Below are 21,787 nucleotides of genomic sequence, written 5' to 3'. Positions count from 1 at the left end.
TCTAGAGATATATTCGCAGAGAAAATTGCAAGAAACATCATCTATATCTGTGTTTTCAATATACAATTTTCTGTACAGAATACAACGCCATGTTCTTGCCAAATTATACCGATCTTACCGTCGAGGTCAGGGGCCAAATTGGGATTATCACTGTAGGCACATACATTATTAGACGTATAAATCGCATATTTCTTACAAAATACAGCTCAACAGGCCAAAGGCTCTCAACGCGTTCAGTGACACAATGTCCATGGACATCGTCAAGGCATTCCGAGAACTCAACGAACGCCCAGACACCATATTCACAGTTTTGACCGGCAATGGCAGATTCTTTTCTGCCGGAGTAGATGTGAAAGGTAATACGGATATCCGAATAGCGACGCAAGAGCAATACTAACTTTGCTGCAGCATCGGCTGAGCCTCCACCACAGGGATACACTCCAGCAGAGACAAAAGTGCATTATTTGTCTCGATTTTCGCGAGGTAAGTGCCATACCATCGAGCCCGTCCCAAACGCAAACATAACCTAGTCGTTATACTCATTAGCCCTCGAAATGCTCCGCTCCATGATTGATCACAACAAAGTCCTGGTGCTGGCCCTAAATGGTCCCGGCGTTGGCGGTGGTGCGGCATGGTTCCAAGGCGTTGCAGATATCGTTGTTGCCGCCAAGGGTGCCTGGCTCCAAGTCCCATTCAATGCTCTAGGGCTGGTTCCTGAGAACGGCAGCACATTTACCTTTGCCCAAAGTATTGGGGTTCGTCGCGCCAATGATATGCTCATGTTTGGCCGAAAGTGTTCTGTGGAAGAGTTAGAAACGTGGGGGTTAGTCAACAGGGTCTTCCCTGCCGAGGGCTTTCATGATCATGTCATGGCATTTCTGGAGGAACAGCTCTCTGTAAATGACGGGAAGAGTATGATTGAGTCAAAGCGGCTTCAGAATGCTCCATTGCGCAAGGACAGGCTGTTTGCTGTATATGATTCGGTAGATGCCTTGGCCGAAAGGTTTGTGGATGGAGCCCCATATGAGAGGTTTATGAAGAAGAAAGAGCAGTTGATGAAAGGTATTCTCTAACTTGTCCTCCAATTACTGGCCTTCAGTCTAATTTAAACGCAGGAAATAAGAGTCGCGACTCCGGACGTGTCAAGTCGTCTTTGTAAATTCACCCGCTTGCCAGTCCGCAATAGTCGCAGCGTAAACGATGTCGAGCACTTTAAGCAATCGAAATTTTGCTCTAAGTACGGTCTTTCTGTTCTTTCCTTGGTGATATGGAGGGATGATATCAGAAAATTGATGGATCTATGAGGGACCTGGAGATGTCCGTCTATGTCTATTTACCCCAACAGCATGTAACCTGTATCACTCTTCCCCTCATTATTACTTTCTGTCGATGTAAAACCAAGTCCTATTTGCCTCATCTTCTGGTAACAGTTCAATTCTTTTCTGAAGGGAAAGTTGGTACAATTCATCGTGTCTCACTTCTTCCGGCTCAAGTCATAGTCCACAGCTATTTCCTGCTGATCTACTGGACACTATGCTGGTTTAGCCTATCAGGGGTTTAGAAAAGCTGTCTCTCTTTCCTGGTTAGCAGAAATAAGACCTTCCACACTCGCCCGCGCCGGGATCTGCCCGCGGTGTTTCTACGCAGCACATCTCAACCAGCATTTTCAGCTGAGTGTCACACCGCCACCCCGGCGCGTAAAAAAATCCTTAGAGTTGGCGGTTCGTAGCCGAGATATGGCTGCAAATTGAAATGAGGTTAGCAGATGGTCATGGTGTAACTATATACATAGCATGAGAGTGCGATTGATCAAGAACGCATAATCTTTACATAGTGTGTTTGCTTTCCATCTAGAAATGACGTCAAGCGTAGAAGACCCTAAACATACCACTATACCGCACCACTAAGTGTCTAGGCACTTTTTGGTAGCTGAACGGTATTTTTCAGCTGATAAACGGGCTTATCCGGCCAAAGGGGTGACAACTGAGCTCGAATTATAGAGAGAGCGAATGTTGTTCTGAAATTCGGCCAGCCCATCCCAGGTGAGCGGCCCAATTGAGAGACTACTTGATGACCTTCACTGCTGGCTGCGGTGGTCTTGTTTCGAGAATTAATCACTACTTAGGTAAATAGAATTCGAAGAAGAATAGTTACTCCTCGTTCTTGTGGTGGGAGCTAGTCCCAAACAGGGAATTTTATGCCTGAGGCTTAACGATGAGGTCTGATACACCGCCAAAGTTACCGCCTTGATTGTCCGACGCAAAGGTCCTATCACAGTCTCCCCGATAAAGCTGCATTTCCGAACAGGTCTCTTACAAAATCGGAGACGATACTTGCAATGAAACCCTTCACTTTTTCGTATAAAATCCCATATCACGTCTCAATATTCATGCGCCTCTTGTGATGGCTGCGAAATTCATTCCTCGGCCGACATTTCCCAATTATGGGTCCATTCCCCGGTCCTATTATCTCGGCCATCACAGAGCTGGCCTGAAGAAAATGCAGAATATGCTTTCTTCCATCGATTATGTGGTTGAGTGCCGTGACTACCGGGTCCCTGTCACTTCTATAAACCCAATGTTTGAGGAAGCTCTGGGGAAAACAAGGCGGTTGATAGTATATACTAAACGAGACTTGGGAGCAGAACCCGGTTCGAAAGTGCAACAGTCTGTGAGTGCATACATGTTGCCATCGCATCCCCCAAAATAAAGCCTGAGACAAGTATAATAATCCTTGAACGTGGACAGATTGAACAGAGAATCCGGAAATTTGATCCAACTAGTGCTGTTTTCTTCGTCAGCTCATCCTCTCGTCCCGATGTCACTTCTATATTGAAACACCTGCGCAATGATGCTGAAGGACCCGACAAGTTAGTTGGATGTCGCGTCATGGTGGTTGGCATGCCTAACGTCGGTAAATCGACGTTAATCAACAACCTTCGGAATCAAGGTGTCGGGAAAGCCAAGGCAGTGCAAACTGGAGGACAACCCGGTATCACTAGGAAAATTGGATCACCAGTAAAAATCATTGAGCGAGACAACGGTGCACATGTCTACGTGCTGGATACACCAGGGGTGTTCATGCCCTACGTTCCCGATGCGGAAAATATGCTGAAGCTGGCACTATGTGGCTGCGTCAAAGATTCGGTCATCTCACCCGTCACCTTAGCAGATTATTTGCTATATCATATAAATTTGCATGATGCTCAGGTCTACCAGCGTTGGTCCTCCCCAACAAATGAGATATCGCCTCTTTTGAACGACTTTGCCCGTCACACTGGGCTCCTTGCCAAAGGCGGTGTTCCGAACACCGACCTCGCAGCCTTGCACTTTATTCAAAAATGGCGCTCCGGTGGTCTGGGGAAGTTTATCCTCGATGACCTGAAGGCAGAGGAACAGCGCCGCGTGGAAGGAATCCAAGACACGAGTACGAGCATAACCCAAGCATTAAAGGCCGAGAAGATGGCAAAGAAAAGACCTAGGTCTAAGGAGCCATAGACAGCATATACAGAAATCTTATTGCATAGGAGAGCGCATAATATTGGTATCATTCAAAGACTTATTCTTTGGCGGCCCCCCAAATGCACACGACAAGACAAAGTGGTAAGTGGTATGGAACAACACAATCGAGATCAATATAATGAAAGGCGCAATGACCCAAAGAAACGCCGATGCATAGCCGAACACAAACCCCGAAGCACAAACAACAATTAGGTGATCTTATCTAGCAGTCGTCTCCGTCTCCGGTCCACGAGCTCTTCTTGGACCTCCTCGAGGGTTGGCAACCGCCATTCAACACCATCGCCGCCGTCTCCTGGTAGAGGCTCCCATCCATCTTCAACATCATCCTCCTTCTTCCCGCGCAAACGCTCAATGGCCTCCTTTTCCTTCTGCTTCTCATAGGCAATTAACGTGCCATCTTCTTCGTCCAAACCGTAGCCGAAGTAGTTCGCATCCACTTTTTTGGTTGCGATGTCACCGCCTCGGCCGCGGCTCTCTTCTTCCTCCGCGGGTCCCCGACCTCGCCGAGCGGCAGCCTCGAACATTTCCTTAACGCCAGGAAGCTCCCTCGCCCGACCAAAGTACCGGTACCCTTTCCCTCCTCCTGGGATTTCCCGTCCTTCATCATCGTAGACACGGCCTGAGCCACGCATATAGTTGGGACCACCAAGGTTTCGAATCTGCATTTCCCATGTCCATTTCTCTCGCATAAGTTTGTTGATTTCGTCGTTCAGATCACGAATTTGATAGTCGCTCAGGCTGGGCTCTTGGATGCGCGAAACTTTCCGCGAAATCTCTTTAAGGACCTGACCTCTCCATTTCTCACACATCGGAATGGAGTCAACCGACGTGATAGCTTTGGGACGTCGGGTACGGCCAATGTCGATGATTCCGATTTCCGCAGCCTGCTGGGCCCGGAATCGAAAGAGCATCGATTGGGCCTTTTCACTGTTACGCGCCTAGTTGAAGATATTCGGTTAGCTCGCAATTTTTTTTGGTTACCCAGTTTGGCGGGGGATTGGACAAGGAAAGGTGAGAATAATTGGGAGTCACTGCGATCCGATAGTACTGACCATGATGAAAGGGAGCAAGGCGTATGTCCAGGAGGGAAATGACGTGGAGAGGACGCGGAAAGACGACCTCTTTGATAGCAGTTGAACTTGACCAAGCTCGGGCGGGTGGGTTCAACGGATGTTCGGCCCAAGCGAGCGCAAGTTTAATCGCGCGGCAACACATCACGTGGTGATAATCAATATAATCACATGATCACGCAACGGCGTCCCGCGTCTTCTTGTGCCGCCACCGCGTCTCTCCATCACGAGTGCAAGTGTGTTGCTGCTATCTTGACGATGCCCCTTTTATCGGCCCAAAATGGGCTCTCGCCTCGATGAAAGATCCTCTACAGTGCGCAAGCGCATAGAATCTCGTAAGCCTCCCTCTGACTTCCCAAAGTTGCTCTTCTCCCACTAACGCAGGACAGACACATTTGATCACGAAGAAGGCGAAGAGTATGAAGGCTCAACCTTCGGTGGCTTCGGTGATTATATGCGCCGCAAAAAGCTGAAGTTGCAAAATCTTGATACTGAAATCCGCTCTTCAGCTGTGGATTGTCCTCCCATCTTTCGTGGTGTAGTCGCCCATGTGAACGGGTACACGCAGCCCTCGTTGCAAGATCTCCACCGCTTAATCGTCAGTCATGGTGGCGGGTTCCTGCAGTATCTTGACGGGAAGACTGCTGCCACGCATATTATTGCCAGCTCGTTGACACCCAAGAAAAGGGAAGAGTTTCGACGATATCGTATCGTCAAACCCGCTTGGGTTGTGGAGAGTATTAAGGCCGGGAGATTACTCCCATGGGACGCGTTTCGAGTAGTGGGTGAGGGACAATCGCAGAAGATTTTGAGGTTCGACAAGGGACGTGTCTCGAGCCAGTCAAATCCTCCACAGTCGAGTTACAAAGACCAAAGCTCGTCCAGCTGGTATATCTCTAAGCCGAAAGAGTCTATTGTAGTGGAGTCTGAGACAGGCAATCCTTCATCCCGGCCGCTGGATCCCACAATAACATCTCATCAAGCGGCTGGTGATCGCTCGATAGACCAGTCGCAGTCGGATTATGGCGAATTCCCCAGTTTCACATCCTATGACGATAGCGGTAAACGTTCGCCATCTCCTGAATCGCAGACCCCCGAGGAGCAAGATGGGACCGCAAATAGTATAGCGCCAGACGACATATATACGGCACAGACCACAATGCCCAATGGACGGCCAAACCCTAATGCTGAGGGGGCTAGTGCTCCCTTCGCTGGGCATGACACTATTCCTGTCCGACCCGATATGACTCCGGAGGAATATAATGCACAGCTCCTGTCAGATCCCCGAATGAGGAATTCCAGCGTTGTCAATCCCGAATTTATACAACAGTATTACAGAGAATCTCGATTACATCACCTCTCGACTTGGAAAGCCGAGTTGAAGGCCCAGCTTCAAGCAAGGGCCCGGGAGAAAAGTCAGACGCGAGAACCCAGCCGGAAACGTGCGCCGGGCGCCAGGCGGTATATCCTCCACGTTGATTTCGACTGCTTCTTTGCAGCTGTCTCGACATTGAAACACCCGGGATTGGATGGCAAACCGGTTGCCATCGCTCACGGATCTGGCACTGGCTCCGAAATAGCAAGTTGCAATTACGCTGCCCGCGCTCGGGGAGTCAAGAACGGCATGTGGATGAAGGGTGCCTTGCAGGAGTGTCCTGAATTGAAAGTGCTGCCTTATGACTTTGCCGCCTATGAAGACGCCAGCCAGAAGTTTTACAGTTCCATCCTTTCAATTGAAGGCGTTGTTCAAAGTGTGAGCATTGACGAAGCTCTTGTAGACATTACGGCCCAATGCCACGCCGCTGGTGGTACTGATGGTCGTGGAATATCAGAAGGGTCTATCTATCGAGAACAGGCGAGAGCCGACGAGATAGGACGCAATTTACGTGAGTCTGTGAAAGAAAAGACAGGATGCGCCGTCTCTGTTGGGATTGGCGGCAACATTTTACAAGCGAAGGTGGCTTTGCGAAAGGCCAAACCTGCAGGCCAATTTCAACTGAAGCCAGATGCTGTCCTGGACTTCATTGGAAACTTGCCTGTACAGGACCTACCCGGGGTCGGATACAGTTTAAGCGCAAAAATGGAGGAGCTCGGCGTTAAGTTGGTAAAGGACATCCGGGAGCTCTCACGTGAGAGGCTCACCTCGAGTCTAGGCCCGAAAACAGGCTCCAAACTTTGGGATTACTCTCGCGGCGTTGATCGCACAGAAGTTGGCAACGAGGTCATGCGGAAGTCTGTCTCCGCAGAAGTCAATTGGGGCATTCGTTTTGTCAATCAGGAGCAAGCCGATGATTTCGTGAAGTCACTGTGCACTGAACTGAATCGTCGCCTGGTGGAAAACTTGGTGAAGGGGAAACAGTTAACATTGAAGGTCATGCGCAGGTCTGCGGATGCGCCTCTGGAGCCGGTCAAACACCTAGGCCATGGCAAGTGTGACACCTATAACAAGAGTGTCATACTTGGAATTGCCACCAATGAAAGCGATATTCTTGCCAAGGAGGCGGTTTCCATGCTAAAGGGCTTAGGTATTTCCCCGGGTGACCTACGAGGGTTGGGGGTCCAAATGACGAAGTTGGAACCTTTGAAGCCCGGGCCAAGTGGCATCGTTGCAAGTAGCCAGCAACAACTGAAGTTTAAGGCATCTCCCTCAAGAAGAAATGTTGAGAAACACAACGACCCCGACGACCTGGAAAGTCCCCGCAAAAGTGACACAGATTCAGTTCGCCACGGCCCTTCCTTGAATGATAGCACTTACAAGCCCCTCAACATCTCGGGAACTCAGTTCATCATGCCGAGCCAGTCAGACCCCAAGGTCGTTGCCGAACTTCCAAATGATATCAGGTCAAGACTTATATCACAAAGCAAGTCGCAAAAATCTCGATCTACCTCACCTTGTCCTCCTGCACGCGCTGCACAGCGACCTGCGGCCACAACACTCCCCCCTCAGTCCCAGCTGGACCCTGAAGCGCTTGCTGCGTTACCAGAAGATGTACGAGCAGAAGTCTTGGGATATTATAATCAATCATCATCAACCACGAACCCTCCCCAGACAGAAAATGCTGGTCCCACAGCTCGTCCCCAATCATCAGGAAGATTGGCGGTCAAGAAACCTACCACGCCAACCAAGAAACGACGTGGGCGCCCCAGTACCAAAGCAGTCGGCAACATGACTCTTACACAATCCAACTTCATGTTTGTTAGAACAGCTGCGCCCACCGTTGCAGACGAAGCACCCCGTTCAAGACAGACTACACCTGCAGTAGAAGAGGATGGAATATCAGAGGATTTCCTGGCAGAACTACCAGAGGACATACGTCGCGAAGTTTTGGAGGAGCAAAAGAGGGCCCGAATGTCGCAACGCCCTGCCAATGCTTCTGCGCCAGCAAAGTCCCAGGCGTCCGGTCCTCCACCTCCACCACAACAGCCACAGAAACGACTCCAGCTTCCTCCTCTCCCCGAGAAGCCCACCTTTACGTCCCGAAAACTTTCAAATTTACCTGACTTGCGCGATGCCGTTGGTTCTTGGCATGCAACCTTCGCCGATGAAGGTCCTTTCAAGGATGATGTGGAATCACTGTCCCACTACTTGAACCGTGTTGTTGTCGAAGAGAAGGATATTGACAAGGCCGTATCCATCGTCAGCTGGCTGACATGGCTGGTTGACGATGGGAAAGCGGCAGAGGAGCCATATGAACAGGTGAAGGCGGAAGGAACAGCAATCAAGCCTTCAGAAGATGCCGTCACGTGGGACGAAGCTTTGGAAGTGATCCGAGCGAGTGTCAATGAAGGTCTCAACAGGAGGGGCTTGCCTCCTGTTGATTTTTCTTAGTTCTCCTGTATAGCTTTTGCGCTGTTTGTACCTAGAATTACGACGTCCACGATTTTTATTGCTATACCATTAACTCGCATAAAAACTATCAATAAAAATTACTGTACATTCGACTACTATACTTAACCAAGTTCAGCTCGTCAATCCTTGTCTTCTAAATGAATCTCATTGGTTGGCCAACTCTAACAATTCAGGGCATGTATAAAAGCAGTGTAATAACAACCTCTAACGCCCGTCAATGACCTGTTCTACCAAGCCTCGCGCCGGAAATAACCAAGCATCTTCTCAACAAGCTCCTGGCTTAGAGGGCCCGCACTAGCGAGAGTCGGGGAAGTGTTCCTCGCGTTGTCAGTGCACCACTGCAACAACCGCCTCGGCTTCTCGTTATCATACTTGCTAGCAAAGAAATCAACCAGCTTGAACGGCGGGTTAGCGACAGGATCCGGCTTTGATGTCCTCAATCGACGGATCCACTCCCGCTGCTCAAGCTCCTCAAACTCGAGCCCCGCCGCGCGCAGGTACGCGAGCAGATCCCGGGTCCAGTGGAAAGGGTGTTGGCTCACAATGTTGAAGACAACATCGGAGTCTGTAACAGATGATGAGGAGACGCCGCTACCCGATAGGGAGATATCAATCACTGTGCCAGCAACGACGTCCACGGGGAGCCACAGGGGCGATTCGTCGAGTTTCGGCAGAGCACCTATCGTCGTTGCGCTTTGCAACATAAGCGGGATGGCTTCTGTGGTGTTCCAGATGCCGTTTTTCTGGTCACCGATGACCTGGCCGATGCGAAGGACACGGGCAGGGAGACCAGCCTGCTGGGCGGCGTTCACACAGATATGTTCTGCCACAAGCTTGGACTGGGCATAGCCCATGTTTTGGGCATCCTGCAGCTTCCCTGGGAGGGCCTCTGGAATGCTGTCCCCGGCTGTGTTTACGACGGCGCTGACGGACGAACAGAAGTTGAAGGAGGCGGGTGCAGGTCTCTGGGCCTTCAGGCATAGGTCTATGAGATTCTTGAGGCCTCCAATGCTGTCTTTTTCAAAACTGCTCAGATGCATATTGAAGTTCACCGACCAAGCGCAATGGATGACATCGGTGAGCTCGGAGGTGATCGTATTGTAGGTGGAATCGTCGAGACCCAATTGTGGATCAGACAGGTCAGAAGGAAGTGCAACGAGCTTGTTGCAGATGGCACTCCGAAGGGGCTCATAAACTTGTCTGCTCCGCATGGATTTAAGGAGACGCTCGTAGGCCTCAATGGTGGAAGCGGCGCGCACGGGACAGTATACCTTTACGGTATCGTCCATAGCTGCAAGTTGTGCGATAACATGGCTCCCCAAGGACCCGGTGGCACCTGTTACGAGCACATATCTTCCTCTCAGGCCGTTTGCGCGTGGCGTGTGTTTCTGGAACTGACTGTACTTCGATATTAAGCTGGTCATTTGGTCTTCTACCGACTCGACTCCGTTTACGGTCCCGGAGGTGAGTGAGTCGAGGTAGCGAGCAAGCGAGTTGATAGTAGGATGCTCAAACGCGATGTTAAGTCCAAGCTTTTGCCCATTGGTGCTAATGGTTTTCAAAATGACGGACCGGAGCTGGGTTGCCTGGAGTGAGTCCATTCCAAGGGTGAAGAAATCGGCATCGTCGGTAAGTCGTGAAGTGTCCTTGAGTGGCAAGAGCTGCAGGAGTTGCTCTTTGATAAATGCTTTCAGCTCCTCTTCCGACAGAACCAGAGAGCCAGTCATCGCGTCCTCTGTTTCGTATGCTTTCTCGATAAGATCAGCAAACTCCCTGTAAAATGCCTGTCTAATGACAGTTCCCTTGTCCGTGCGAGGGAACTCTGTGTCCTCTGGCAGAACGGTAACCATGTTTCTCGACAGCTGTCCAAATGCAGGCAACAATTCATGCGCCCTCTCAACGCTAGGCCATATAAGATCGACTATGGCGTCATTCGATAAGGAGGAAGTGCCCGGAGCCCGGATAACAACCAGACCAATGCAGGCTTTCCCAGCCCCAAACGCGATAGCCTCACCAACTTCACTGTGCTGTCTGACGCGTCCTTCCAAGTCAAGAGGGTTCACCTTCTCCCCATTTACGAGGACGATGGTGTCGTCGAGTCGAGCGTAGTACTTGTACGCCTCGATAGTCGGATGCTTTATGAAGAGGTCCTTCATTGCATAGGAGCCATCTGGGCGGTTCGTCATAACCTTGGAGGGCCACCCATCTAGACAGATGATCTCAAATATGCCGGGAAACCGCTCCTCGAATCGTAGATAAGGTCTCACGGCGTCGGTTGGCCGCACATAATCCCAGGCTTTATCCTCACGGGGCCGCATGGAAGTCATCAATTGTCCGGTCTCAGTTCTGCATAGATATAATTAGCAAGTTAAAAACCTCCAAGGAACGTCTATGGAAAAGTAAACTCACGATCCATAGTGACTGATAAGATGCACGCCCTTAGAAACGAGCAGGTCTCCCAATGAGTCGGGGCATGCAGAGCCGCCGAACATAACGGCCTTCAACTTGGCCAGTTCAGCTGTTCCTTCATCGGTCTCGGCGAGTAGTTTCAATGCATATGGGACGCCGTAAAATATCTCCAATTCATGAGAGCGCATAATATCAAGCAGATACTGTCGAGTTAGAGGAAGATCTGCGTTGTAAAGCCAGAGTCTTTTGCAAGAGTGGATGGTCCGGAAAAACACACTGAGCCCATGGTTATGGTATAGAGGCAGGGTAATGAAGCCGGACATGTTCATGTTCTGTGCATAGTTCTTAAGCGCCGCTGTTTGCGTATGGAAGATGGGTTTAGGGAGACCTGTCGATCCACTTGAGTGGATGATCCACGCGATATAGTTGGACTCCACGGTGGAGTCAAGCCAGGGAGTAAGATTGGTGTCAATGTCGCCTGTCGTAATGGGATAATGATAGACATCCGCACACGGTATCTCGTCGACCTGAAGATCCGGCAGCTGTTTCTTGAGCTCTTCAGCCGTGTCTCTAAAGGAGCTGTGGATGAACATGTGGCGAGAGTGTGTCCTTTCGAGCAGCGAAACATAAGCCTCCACGGAGATTCGCGTTGAGAGAAGAAGCCCGGTGTGACCCAACTTGGCCAGCGCCAGTAGCATGACCAGATAATTGAGGTCGGAAGGGCCGAGCATTGCCATCACTGCGGGAGCAATCTTCGACGACGACCGAGGAGGGACTCGAGATTCAAGTGCCTTGGCCACACGAAAGGCGAAGATATCCAGTTGGCACAACGGGTAATCGACATATTCAACGCCGGCTGCTGGATAGGAAATAATCGGCTGCGAGGGTCCTAGGGAGGCGCGATGTCGGATGAGTTCGTCAACTGTAAGTGGCTCCCTCGACAGCATTTGGTTTTCTAATTGCACATTGTCTCCGATATGTTTCTCCGATAGCGATGACACTTGAGGAGGGACTGTTGACAGCATCTTCGGTTACACGTGGTGATGATGGTTCATAGATACCCAAGTATCTCGGAGTAGAAATCTTTGAAGACCAAAAAAAGGGGGATCGCTCTGTTCTTAAATGGCAAACTTCTCTCGGTCCAGGCTACGGGTCACTTTAGTAGGACTTTATAATTCCGACCTTCTTTTGCCCTGAGGTGGTGATGGCCCGTCGTAGGGTCGGAAAAGCACAGTGGAGCATGTCGGAGTTATATCCGGGTACGGTTCCATAACGAAAGTCACACTGCCAAACGGAAAAGAGCTAGAGGTCCGTTATGTGCCGCGTTAATGGGCGATAAACTCTGGAATAAAGTCTTAACATGGATATGGGGTAAGAGATCGCGTGGCTAGCAAACACCATGTGTCAATAAAGAGAGACCTATCGCGAAAAAGGTGATACAAGAAAAGCGATATACTTCAAGTCCAGATTACGAAATATAACTGATATCTAGTACTTCTCTAGTGCAGACGAACTTTAACTCATAATTACTCTAGGGTGGCGTTGGGGGTATCGTTTGGGAGATTCGAAAAGGCCTTGACAAAGTGTTATCAGCAATCTGCATACCGGCACAAGAATCGATTCCACTTACCCACGAATCCAGTTGCGTCCACCAGATCGAGCCGTCTAAATTGTCAAGAAGACCAAGGTCTTCATCCGGTTCAAACTGTGTCGTCATCAAGCCATCAGTCTGCAACCCATCGGTATAGCTCAAGGGCACGGCATTGAGCAGTCCTGGGAGACCGGGGTTAGACATATCGATGGGACGCTGCTCTGCAGTGGTTTCCTGGCCTGCCAACGATGCGGGGATTACACCCCCAGAGGAGTCTCCAGACAAGTCGCCGGACAGGGAAGCGCCAATCTGCCGGTGCACTTCCAGCCTCAGCTCCTCGAGGATGATGCTATACCGACGACTCGGGCAATTCTTGCGCGTAGCTTCGGCAAGGTATTGCTGGCAGGACTCTCCCAGGCTGAAAAGGAATTGCAGTCGATTGGTATCCTCCACCACGTCTGAAGAAGCCTGCAGAGATGACGCTAAACGATACTGCTGGATTGTGTATATGTAGACCACGGTAATAGCACAGAAGCACACGTAATGGGTGAACCAGAACGATTGTATCAGGACCCCTTGTTTACCCAGACTCTCCACTAATGTCATCACATCCTCGGCGGCCTCTATACATTTGCGGATGTGGCTTGTCACCGTCGGATGCGGAATTGAAGGGCGCCGGCCAAGATCTGTGAAATCGCTGAGGAGAAAAGATCGGGTTGCATGGATCATGGAGTGCGAATAAGCCAGCTGGAGAACCTGGCTCTGCCGACATAGTGGCGGAATTAGACTTGAAGCACGCACACCGTTAAAAAGGGGCGGCGCCGTCTCTCTCCATTTTTCGAGCTCTGACACAAGATGAACCGCCGTGTCGAGAGGTGAATCGCGCGAGCGAGGGTTGACTGTATAAAGCTCTCGAGAGATTTCACCGAGGATGCGGCCCAGTCTGCGACATTAGAGGGATCAGTACAAACAGCAGGAAGGTAAACCGGATGCTAGACAATGGAACGGTTGACAAGATTCATGTACAAACCTGAAATGGAGAACTGAAGCAATCATCATGCAGTCTGCCGATCCTGTGCGGCGTTTCGGGTCCTCCTCGAGCATATCGTCGTCATTCATTTCATCCGGGAGCTCTTGGTCCGTATCTTCATCATGAAGTAGCCGTGGTCTTCCAAACATCACACTGAGATATTTGTCTAGAGTGTATGCACTCCAGAAAATTCGCTTTCGAAGCTCGCGCTCGAGATAGCTATGATTCCCATTCTTCGAGACCTTTGCGGGGCATTTCCGATGCAGACCCAAGGCAGTCACGAGCTGGAGGGCTGTCCCGAAAGCGTACCAGCACTCGTTCGCTCGCGAAGACGATAGAAGATAAAGACATTGGCCCAATCGCGCCTGGACGGTCTCAAGCCGCGGAGGTCCAGACTCCAAGGACGACATATGTTTCGAAGCGGCATACCACCGTTCACTACCCTTATCAGTGGACTGTTGCTTAGATTGTGTTTCGAAACAAAGAAGTTGCATACCTGCCACGTAAAGAGCTAGTCGAGTGCCCTGGTTTCTGCTCCTCATACAGGGTGCCCACCGCCAAAATCATGAGTATAATGGCAGTCCTAGACACCATGCACCCTGTCGGCAGGTTCGACGAGGAGATGTTGAGCTCGTACACTTGTTTAAGCCACGTTTCGACACTCCCTCGATGCAAGAATCGGTACGTCACCATGGAGAAATCGAAGTATATTGTTACAAGCTCCTTGGCCTTTTCAAAAGGTGGAAGCGTAAATCCGGTGTCATGATAGTCCATGTAGGGCTTATCGCCGAACATGTAAACCGGCGCGTTCTTCGCGCACGATTCATTCGGGAGACTATCAGGAACCGCATGGAGCTCATCCTGGTGCAGACGGCGCCAAACTCGGTTGAGAAAAGACACCCCAGACGCAGGCCCGAGATAATTTCCTTCGAAGTCTGTCGCCACGGGGTCGGGGGAGTTCCGATCTGAAACGTCCGCTCTCTGCCTCGGAAATGACTGCTGAGCAGGGGCGACATCTCTCGGGGAGATCCTGGCAGGCTGGGGAGGAACAGAGGTGCGATGAGCACGACTTGCAAGCGGGATAACGTTTCCATTCGCATATTTGGCCGCGACGGCCGGGGGAGCCGGTGGCGGCTCGGGGGGGAGACCCCTCGAGTAAGCCGCGTTGTATTCACAAGGCAGTGAGAGCCGTGTGCATCTCGCGCACGGAAGCGTCCCCGTACATCGGGTCTTCTTCTCCTTGCAGTGATCGCAGGCGCGGGTGATCTTCTGCCTCGGGCCGTTGGTCTTGCTAACCAGAGGCTCCGACGCCTTTCTCTTCCGCCGCGTGCTAGGCGACTCGACGCTCTCGGGTTCGGGGAGCCGGTGACTGTGGGGAGATGGCCCGGCTTGAGACTGATTTCCGGGTGACAGGCGTGTGTCCACCCTGGAAATCAATGTAGTCGTCATTGGCTTGGCCGGTGGGAAGCCTCTTGAACGGATCGGTCCAGGCCAGTAATCAGATGCATCAACGACCCTGCCTGGTCTGTTTTCCGGTGCTCATCAGAGTGCGTTCAGAGAGAAGATAGAAAGAGGAGCCCCAGTTACAGCAGGAGAAATTTCCGCGCTTTCGGTGGATGGAGTCATCAAGACCGAGCGGCCATTTGCCGTGCGGGGTTGGCTTTGGATGACTCCACCGTGGCCAGCGGGGAGAATCCGGGGTGGGGTTGATGGAGGCTTCATTGAGAAGCCAACAATGCCAGACATGTCGAGACAGCGGGGGTTGTATATAGACGTTGGCCAGGACTAATGGAGGGATATGTGCAGAAGGGAGTTCTGCATGGGTGGAAGTAGTATGTAGGTCCTTTGTTGTACAGTTACCTGAACAATCCGGATGAGGCAGCCGTGGATATGCATCCACAATGGTGAGCACTTCAACAACATCGAATGCCTCGAGAGACGCCTGGCTACAGGTACGCAGAATACTGAAGAAATTTCCAATGGAGGACACTGGACTCCTGATACAGGTACATTATACGAAAGTTTTAAAAAGCTATCGAAGCCGTCGGATAGCAAATTATAGACGGATACATTGATCAAGATAGCTGGTCCCGGTCTCTCCAGCTATCGTATGTACTGTCGACCATCGCACTGTTAGTCGCTACCTAACTCCATCTGAAGTGGATGGGGGACAGAAGGCCAATAAGTCATTTGATTTCTCGTTCCCACAATCCCAACAAGTAAAGCACATGAGCTCTCTCTTCCATTTATCTGTCCAGCCGGACATATCGTGCGCACGGTCGAGCATCCTTGCCATTACCGACGCATCTGGTCGAAGACTAGGGTAAATAAGCCGCATGGAGCACCTCCCATCCGTAGTATCACGCAATCGACGTGGGTTACGGAAGCATGACTGTTGTCGACATTCCGCCAAGGCCCTGACAGCTGCAGCGTCTCAGAGGAGCCTCCCGCATGGGAAGAGGAAGAGGAGGAAGAGGAATGAAGAATGAGAGTAATATAGAGCTATTGAACGTTGATGACAGTCTTAGCCAGTATGAACTTGACGGATTGCCACGCTCTTTCTTCGGGTTCTTTAATAGAAATTACGGGCACGCCACCTGATCCTTCCGTTTGTGACCTGGCTAATCCATCAACCAACGGAGCATTTCCTCTTCTTCCACTTCTGCTGAGGCTCAGGCTCCTCGCCGCCAACATCGAGTAGCCTCGCGGCTCATAGCCATGCAAGATCGGGGACGCATGGCGGTCGACGCAATCAACCAAACGGAGGGAAGGACGGGAAGGGAACGGGAGATCTCTTTCGGTTGGCGAACGCGGACAATGTGCTCGGTAGAATTATCCCGTGACCCCCCCGATCATGTCCAGTTATCGGGGGTTCGGCTAGGGCCATCTGGGGTGGTGCTCGCGGTGGACATCGGATTGTCGCCCATGTCCAGGGCCTTGCGTTTTTTGGGCGCACGGCTGAGCGACTGGGTCACAACGGCCAGAATCTCTTCGTGGGTTGCGCCCGATCGGATGATCTCAATGATGGCGTCCACGCTGACACCATCGCCCGTGCGGATGGCTTCAATCAGCTGCTCGAGAAACCCGCGGTAATATTTCAGCTCCTCTTGTGCTCGCTTGGCCGCGACTTTCCGACGCTTATCGGCGTATTCGTCGATGATACACTCACGTCCATGAATGGCACACTCAGTGCAAGGACTACCGGTGGTATCCGCACTGCACTAGAGGGAGACGGAAAGGTGTCAGATGGGAGGATAATAGGGGCAATGGGATGGATTGGCAAAGGAACGATAAGCGACTGCGGATGTTCTGGATGAAGGGGGCCAGGTGACCAGGACGCCCCAGATCATAAGTTCATTGACAACGGGCTGAAACAATTCAAGGAGGCGGGCTGGGGTTCAGTACCTTTGTCCGCCGACGTTTACATTCACCGCAAGCAGCCGAAGCTCTCTTTATCTTACCCTCGTCATTCGGAGGGCCTGGGGTAGGAGGGTCCGGCACCATCCTGGGGGCAATAGGCCGAAGGGGCCTGGATGGGCCTTGTTGGGCCATGGTCTCACAAAGTGTATGTATAGGGCGGTGCTAGACGCGACCAGCAGCAGGAATGGGCGAACACTGATGGAAAGGACCGAGAGGGGTTTCTGGAAAGAGGTACACACGTAAGAAAGATCTTACACACCTTGCAAGGAGGTACATCTAAACTAGGCCGATTGACAGAAGCATGCTCGCCCGGTAGTGTGAAATATTAGCACCACTGGGAAGGGCGAGACTTCTAGTAGGCGAGGACGACCTAGGCCGTCGACTGGAAGGTGTGCGGGCGGGTGGACAAGTTGCGGCGGATGGCAGGGGAAAAAAAAAAAAGGGACTGGGGGTAAAAAAGAAAAAGGAAAACAAAAACAAGAAATAAATAATAAATAAACCCAAACACTAATGGGCACTCCTTTTCCACGGGCAGCTGATGTGGAACCAAAGGTGCAAGTCCAAGCAAATACGGTAGTGAAATGGGTCAGTAACGGACAGAGAGGATTGACGATTTCGATTGTGGTGACACAGGAAGGACGTCCCTTTGAAGGAGGAGAGCTCTCACAGGGTCGTTCGATTCCTGAAAAGCTGCTGAATCCATGTTTACGCCAAAGGATGTGGATGCCGTCAGTGTCATTTGCGCGACCGGGGACTTGTCTTCTTGATATTCTGGCTTGGCCGGCAATCGTCCTAGCCAAAAAGCCATGGTTCTCCCAATCCCCGCGGCCTTGTCGTGGTTTTTCTGCAAATAACTGCCGATGAGTTAATGGCCACAACCTGAGGGCTTTTGTCGAGATTCCATCCCTGTTGTGCTGGTTTCCTATCATCAGACGCAAGCAGTCCGCCCGTAATTCGGGTCCGACAGTGCAGACATTCCTGATTCGGGCATGCTGATTCGGCCACGATATGCCTGGTCGCCCCGAACTAAGAAGCGCGGGCTGGACGTTGAGGGCGAATTCGATGGCGAGCTGCCTCCGGAGATTATATCCGGGAAGAATGATAGGCCGTTAAACGGCCGGAAGAGAGAATGGAAGCCCCATCTGTTTTAGCCCACTCACTTCCTTCAGATCTCGTAACAAATGACACAGGTCAGCAAGAGATACAGTCATATCGCCCATCTGATGCTTACCACGGAGACCGGATGTCTATGGAATCCGCCCTGCTGCCAAAAGGGTGTACTCCCTAAGGATCAAGGCAGGTGTCCGAAGGATGAGATGCCGTGACGTTGGGAGTCTTAACAATGTCTCGAGACGGGGCCATATTTGTGGAGCCGTACGCAAAACACGCCGGTTGTACGCAGTATAGCGCGGGCAGGCGTCTGATTGAAGCGACGACTGATCGACCTTTGGTGGTCGACGAGTTGCTGTCACACATCACGTGATGCAGCCTCATCCCAAACGGGACTAGCGTGCTCTCGGTTACTTCTCCGAATACGACTTCATACATGACTTGGGGTACGCTGTCCTGTCCAGCTGGTATACCTAACTTGGAGCCATTGCCTCTCTCCATCAAGCTGCTCCATCTTTATATAAGGTGCGGGCGGCATGCCATCCCCACGTATCCTATTTCCGCATTGTCAAAATAAGCGATATGCGCCTGACACCTCGTATCCGAACACTCGGGATCCTAGGTCGCTCGAACCAAATACCAGACGCCCAAACTACTCCAATTTGCATGTGAAGTACGTCCTTTTCGGGAGTGACAATGGAGAAACACACAACTGGTCAAGAAATCCGCACGCGCTGTGGTAAATACCAATTAAGCACGACCAACGGTTTACACGTGCCTGTGTTTGGTGCGAACGAAAGCCACCGAAATCCGAAAAACGCATCGATTCCCAGACAGGTCGACGCCTGTCGGCTGATTCGCAGATTAAGCGCTGCTAGGGTTCCATACTTTGTCATGACATCGTCCCTACGATCCAACCACTCACCGTCCCCCGATCTGACGCACCCCCTACCAGCCACTGACACGTACATTCATCTGGACCTCCCTTGCAGCGAGATCAAAACAATGTGAATGGAGGGTAAAATGTAAGTTTCATTGAAAGAGAGAAAACTGTCTGTACATCAAGGTCTCAAATACCGTTCCCGAACGGTCGAGGACAGTGTGGGAAAATCGTGAAAATGATAGAGGCTGGAACGAAGAATCGTCAATAGATGGGCCTTCCCTCATCCCAACGTCTGGACCCTTCTGGGCTTCGTGTCGCAGCATTAGGGTCAATATGCTGCGAGTGCTGCTCACCGATAGAGGGCGACAACTCCCCGCCGAAGCTAACCCGTGGCTGTGGGCTGCGACTACTTCCTTCGACGTCGGCTAGGACACCGCCGATCCCCCCAATCCATTCCCAGACACGCGCAACATCCCCGCCACGACCCTCACGTACCGCCGCACGGATATTGGCATTCCCTTCGATGACCTGACGGACCCGCCTCCAAAGCTCCTCCCGTCGACTGCCCCGCAGTTCTGACCGGAGTACGTCATCGCGCAGCTGACCGATCGGGATATACGGGTCGCGGGCATCTCCACGGGCATGTAAGGCAGCCTGAGTGGCCAGGCGATCAAGCGTCGTGGCAACGAGTTCAGGGACCCGCGCTAGATCAGAGCGCCGAGCAAGGACCCTGGATCGAGCATAAATCAAGGCACAACTGCAGAACGCTAGAATTGAAAGAGGGAGTCGATACGCGAGGAGAGAGAGTCGGATGTAGCGGCGGAAGGCGCATGTGAGGGGAAGCCGGCTGTTGGATGTAGAGGTGAGGGTGAGGACAGATGAAGGTCTGTGATTGTAGTGTCGCCTCTGTTAGTTCCGGTATACACGTCAGAACCAGAATCCTTTTGAGGCCAGCGCAGAGGCCAGCGGGGCACGGGCAAGAATCAGAGACGAATATGGAAATCAGGATCACTCACTGCTTGGTTTTGCTCACGACCTCCTCTCTTCCGATGATCTCCCCCAGGGCTCCCTTCCACAAGTCGTCAAACTCAGCGTCTGTCATTCCTCTCCTCCTTTTCTTCCCGACCTCTTGTCGCAAATCGGCCTCGCTGATCTCCGGGCCTTCCGCCTCTTTCCCATCATCCGCCAGCTCACCGCATTCCCACTTCGCGCGACGATCGCGGAGCTCTTCGACCGCCTTGTCTGCGACAGCCTTGACCCGCCGCGCCTTTTCGCTGTCCGGTTCACATGTAGGGGGGAGCGGGACAAGCCCACCCAGCGACAAGGGGTGCGGTTTGAGCAAGAAATCATGCTCACAGAGAGCCTGGAAGTTAGGATAACAGAAGGCATGTGGAGGGCAAGGCTCACACTGCGGCTCGAGCACATCGGCCCATTCAGGTACTCTCGTCTCCGCGAGAGACCAGGTAGGCTTTCCAATGCCGCAGAAGCCAATCTCGATCTTCTCCTTGCGCCACCAGGCTCCAAACCCACCGAACAACAGAAGAATTACCAACCAGGGAGCAGCGCGACTGGCTGCGCCCTGCTTGCGCACCCGACGATCTTGACCTCGGGGCGCATACATCAAATCCGCGTGCTCGCGCTCCAGGGCCAATTGCTCCTCAGGCGTAAACTCCTCCCCGGCACTAAGCTCGCTCTCATCGCCCTCTTCTTCCTCCGACTGTGGCTCTTCCTTCTTTGGTGTCCGCATCCGAGACGCCGGCGATCCCAACGAAGTCCTCGTAGAGACCACAGTACCAACATCGGATTTGCGGGCGCGCAAGCCCTGACTAAACGCAGGACTCTCTGTCGAGATGCGAGAAGCGCTCTTCCGTTTCGCACTACTCCGGTTCTCCCACGGGGCAGGCGAGCTCCCGCTTTGGAACGGATTATCATCGGTGAACACGCTCTCGTCGCGCGGCTCCGTCTTGACCGACGCAACAGGGAGCTCCGGCTCGGTGGAGGGCGTCATCTCACTCCGGCGCAGTTTCCGCGCGGTGGATTTCCGCGGCGAAACGGTCTCCGCCATGGCCGGGGTAGTCGGGGTATCGTGACGGGGGTCGAGGTCGGTCATGCGGGATCGTCTAGCCTCCGAGCGCGCGGGGGTCCGCCTCGAGGAGGTCGCGGGGGTGGCAGGCGCGCGATTGTCGTCGGTGTCCACGGTGGAGGCGCGCGCGCTGGTTTTCGAGCGGCCCCTCCGTGTACCGGTCGCGGCTGACACCGTGGACGGGGTCGACCGAGGGGGGATCGAGTCCCGGTTGCGGTCGTCAAAGTCGCTGACGATGGAGGTTGCGCGACTGCCCATGTCCGTGATGCCATCGCTGGTTCGCTTGACGCGGTCTCGCTCTCGCAGGAGTTTCTTAGCCTGCGGCAAAACCTCCTCTTCTAGAATGCGAATGAGCTGAGCCTTCTTTGCGGATGCCGGATACGAGACATCGTGGTTGACGAGGATGGACCGTAGGCGCGGGACTGTCAGGGAATTCAGGTCGAAATCAGAGGAGAGGTAGTCCAGTTCGTCGGCCATGGCGAAAACTAGACTAGTCGTCACCAAAGCAGAAGTATTTGGGGAAAGTCAAAAGCAGGTATTGATAGAGTCCATATATTAAATGAAATGGGGGGGAAACGGAAGAGACAATCGTGATATTTTCGATTCGTCAATAATGACAGAAAGCCAACGTGGAGTGCCGTATCCGGGGCAACAGGGCGGGTCCGAAACGATCAGGAGCCAAGCCAACGGTCAGCGAGAGGTGAGAGTTGGAAAGGGTAACGTGCAGATCGTGAAAGATGTGGATTGTAGCTCTGGCAGTGGTATGTACAAAGCAGAGCCACTGGAAGATCAGGTACGGATAGAATGAGATGAGAGGAGG

The 21,787-nt window shown here is 52.2% G+C and overlaps 8 protein-coding genes across 8 annotated transcripts; 3 read left to right on the top strand and 5 right to left on the bottom strand.

The window, feature by feature from the left end:
• Nucleotides 1-89: 89 nt before the first annotated feature.
• BDV59DRAFT_200092 (enoyl-CoA hydratase/isomerase family protein) lies at nt 90-1,159 on the top strand (the record flags this gene model as incomplete). Its single annotated transcript, XM_073693501.1, has 5 exons — nt 90-152; nt 206-356; nt 409-483; nt 547-1,062; nt 1,116-1,159. The coding sequence occupies 5 exons, from the start codon at nt 90-92 to the stop codon at nt 1,157-1,159; spliced, it is 849 nt and encodes a 282-aa protein (XP_073550210.1).
• A 1,148-nt stretch (nt 1,160-2,307) lies between these two features.
• On the top strand, nt 2,308-3,603 carry BDV59DRAFT_155338 (putative GTPase MTG1). The gene is made up of 2 exons (XM_073687423.1): nt 2,308-2,670; nt 2,748-3,603. The coding sequence occupies exons 1-2, from the start codon at nt 2,404-2,406 to the stop codon at nt 3,495-3,497; spliced, it is 1,017 nt and encodes a 338-aa protein (XP_073550209.1). The 5' UTR covers nt 2,308-2,403; the 3' UTR covers nt 3,498-3,603.
• On the bottom strand, nt 3,531-4,670 carry BDV59DRAFT_173934 (pre-mRNA-splicing factor ISY1). Its single transcript, XM_073688984.1, has 2 exons — nt 4,574-4,670; nt 3,531-4,459 (listed from the first exon to the last, which is right to left on the bottom strand). Exons 1-2 carry the CDS (start codon nt 4,574-4,576, stop codon nt 3,710-3,712), a joined length of 753 nt encoding a protein of 250 aa, XP_073550208.1. The 5' UTR covers nt 4,577-4,670; the 3' UTR covers nt 3,531-3,709.
• A 156-nt stretch (nt 4,671-4,826) lies between these two features.
• On the top strand, nt 4,827-8,532 carry BDV59DRAFT_155330 (putative DNA damage repair protein Mus42). The gene is made up of 2 exons (XM_073687422.1): nt 4,827-4,926; nt 4,981-8,532. The coding sequence occupies exons 1-2, from the start codon at nt 4,872-4,874 to the stop codon at nt 8,418-8,420; spliced, it is 3,495 nt and encodes a 1,164-aa protein (XP_073550207.1). The 5' UTR covers nt 4,827-4,871; the 3' UTR covers nt 8,421-8,532.
• Nucleotides 8,533-8,668: 136 nt separating this feature from the next.
• BDV59DRAFT_200088 (putative NRPS-like enzyme) lies at nt 8,669-11,875 on the bottom strand (the record flags this gene model as incomplete). The annotated part of the gene is made up of 2 exons (XM_073693500.1): nt 8,669-10,787; nt 10,851-11,875. The coding sequence occupies 2 exons, from the start codon at nt 11,873-11,875 to the stop codon at nt 8,669-8,671; spliced, it is 3,144 nt and encodes a 1,047-aa protein (XP_073550206.1).
• Nucleotides 11,876-12,376: 501 nt separating this feature from the next.
• BDV59DRAFT_200087 (Zn(II)2Cys6 transcription factor) lies at nt 12,377-14,920 on the bottom strand (the record flags this gene model as incomplete). The annotated part of the gene is made up of 4 exons (XM_073693499.1): nt 12,377-12,424; nt 12,481-13,384; nt 13,472-13,909; nt 13,968-14,920. The coding sequence occupies 4 exons, from the start codon at nt 14,918-14,920 to the stop codon at nt 12,377-12,379; spliced, it is 2,343 nt and encodes a 780-aa protein (XP_073550205.1).
• A 1,719-nt stretch (nt 14,921-16,639) lies between these two features.
• On the bottom strand, nt 16,640-17,963 carry BDV59DRAFT_155288 (uncharacterized protein). The gene is made up of 2 exons (XM_073687421.1): nt 17,151-17,963; nt 16,640-16,692 (listed from the first exon to the last, which is right to left on the bottom strand). Exon 1 carries the CDS (start codon nt 17,818-17,820, stop codon nt 17,173-17,175), a length of 648 nt encoding a protein of 215 aa, XP_073550204.1. The 5' UTR covers nt 17,821-17,963; the 3' UTR covers nt 16,640-16,692; nt 17,151-17,172.
• Nucleotides 17,964-18,487: 524 nt separating this feature from the next.
• Nucleotides 18,488-21,760, bottom strand: BDV59DRAFT_173922 (putative sister chromatid separation protein (Src1)). The gene is made up of 2 exons (XM_073688983.1): nt 19,901-21,760; nt 18,488-19,770 (listed from the first exon to the last, which is right to left on the bottom strand). The coding sequence occupies exons 1-2, from the start codon at nt 21,442-21,444 to the stop codon at nt 19,146-19,148; spliced, it is 2,169 nt and encodes a 722-aa protein (XP_073550203.1). The 5' UTR covers nt 21,445-21,760; the 3' UTR covers nt 18,488-19,145.
• Between the last annotated feature and the right edge of the window lie 27 nt (nt 21,761-21,787).

The sequence above is a fragment of the Aspergillus ambiguus genome (genome assembly GCF_047715705.1).
Source record: "Aspergillus ambiguus strain CBS 117.58 unplaced genomic scaffold BDV59scaffold_7, whole genome shotgun sequence".
NCBI lineage: Eukaryota > Fungi > Ascomycota > Eurotiomycetes > Eurotiales > Aspergillaceae > Aspergillus > Aspergillus ambiguus.
This window is presented reverse-complemented; position numbering and strand designations above follow the sequence as displayed.

Coding starts and splice junctions, on each gene's coding strand:
- BDV59DRAFT_155338 (XM_073687423.1), top strand. CDS start 2,404: ATGGCTGCGAAATTCATTCCTCGGCCGACATTTCCCAATTATGGGTCC. Junction 2,671..2,747: donor GTTCGAAAGTGCAACAGTCT/GTGAGTGCATAC, acceptor GAACGTGGACAG/ATTGAACAGAGAATCCGGAA.
- BDV59DRAFT_155330 (XM_073687422.1), top strand. CDS start 4,872: ATGGGCTCTCGCCTCGATGAAAGATCCTCTACAGTGCGCAAGCGCATA. Junction 4,927..4,980: donor GCGCAAGCGCATAGAATCTC/GTAAGCCTCCCT, acceptor AACGCAGGACAG/ACACATTTGATCACGAAGAA.
- BDV59DRAFT_155288 (XM_073687421.1), bottom strand. CDS start 17,820: ATGATAGGAAACCAGCACAACAGGGATGGAATCTCGACAAAAGCCCTC.
- BDV59DRAFT_173922 (XM_073688983.1), bottom strand. CDS start 21,444: ATGGCCGACGAACTGGACTACCTCTCCTCTGATTTCGACCTGAATTCC. Junction 19,771..19,900: donor GTCGTGAGCAAAACCAAGCA/GTGAGTGATCCT, acceptor CTACAATCACAG/ACCTTCATCTGTCCTCACCC.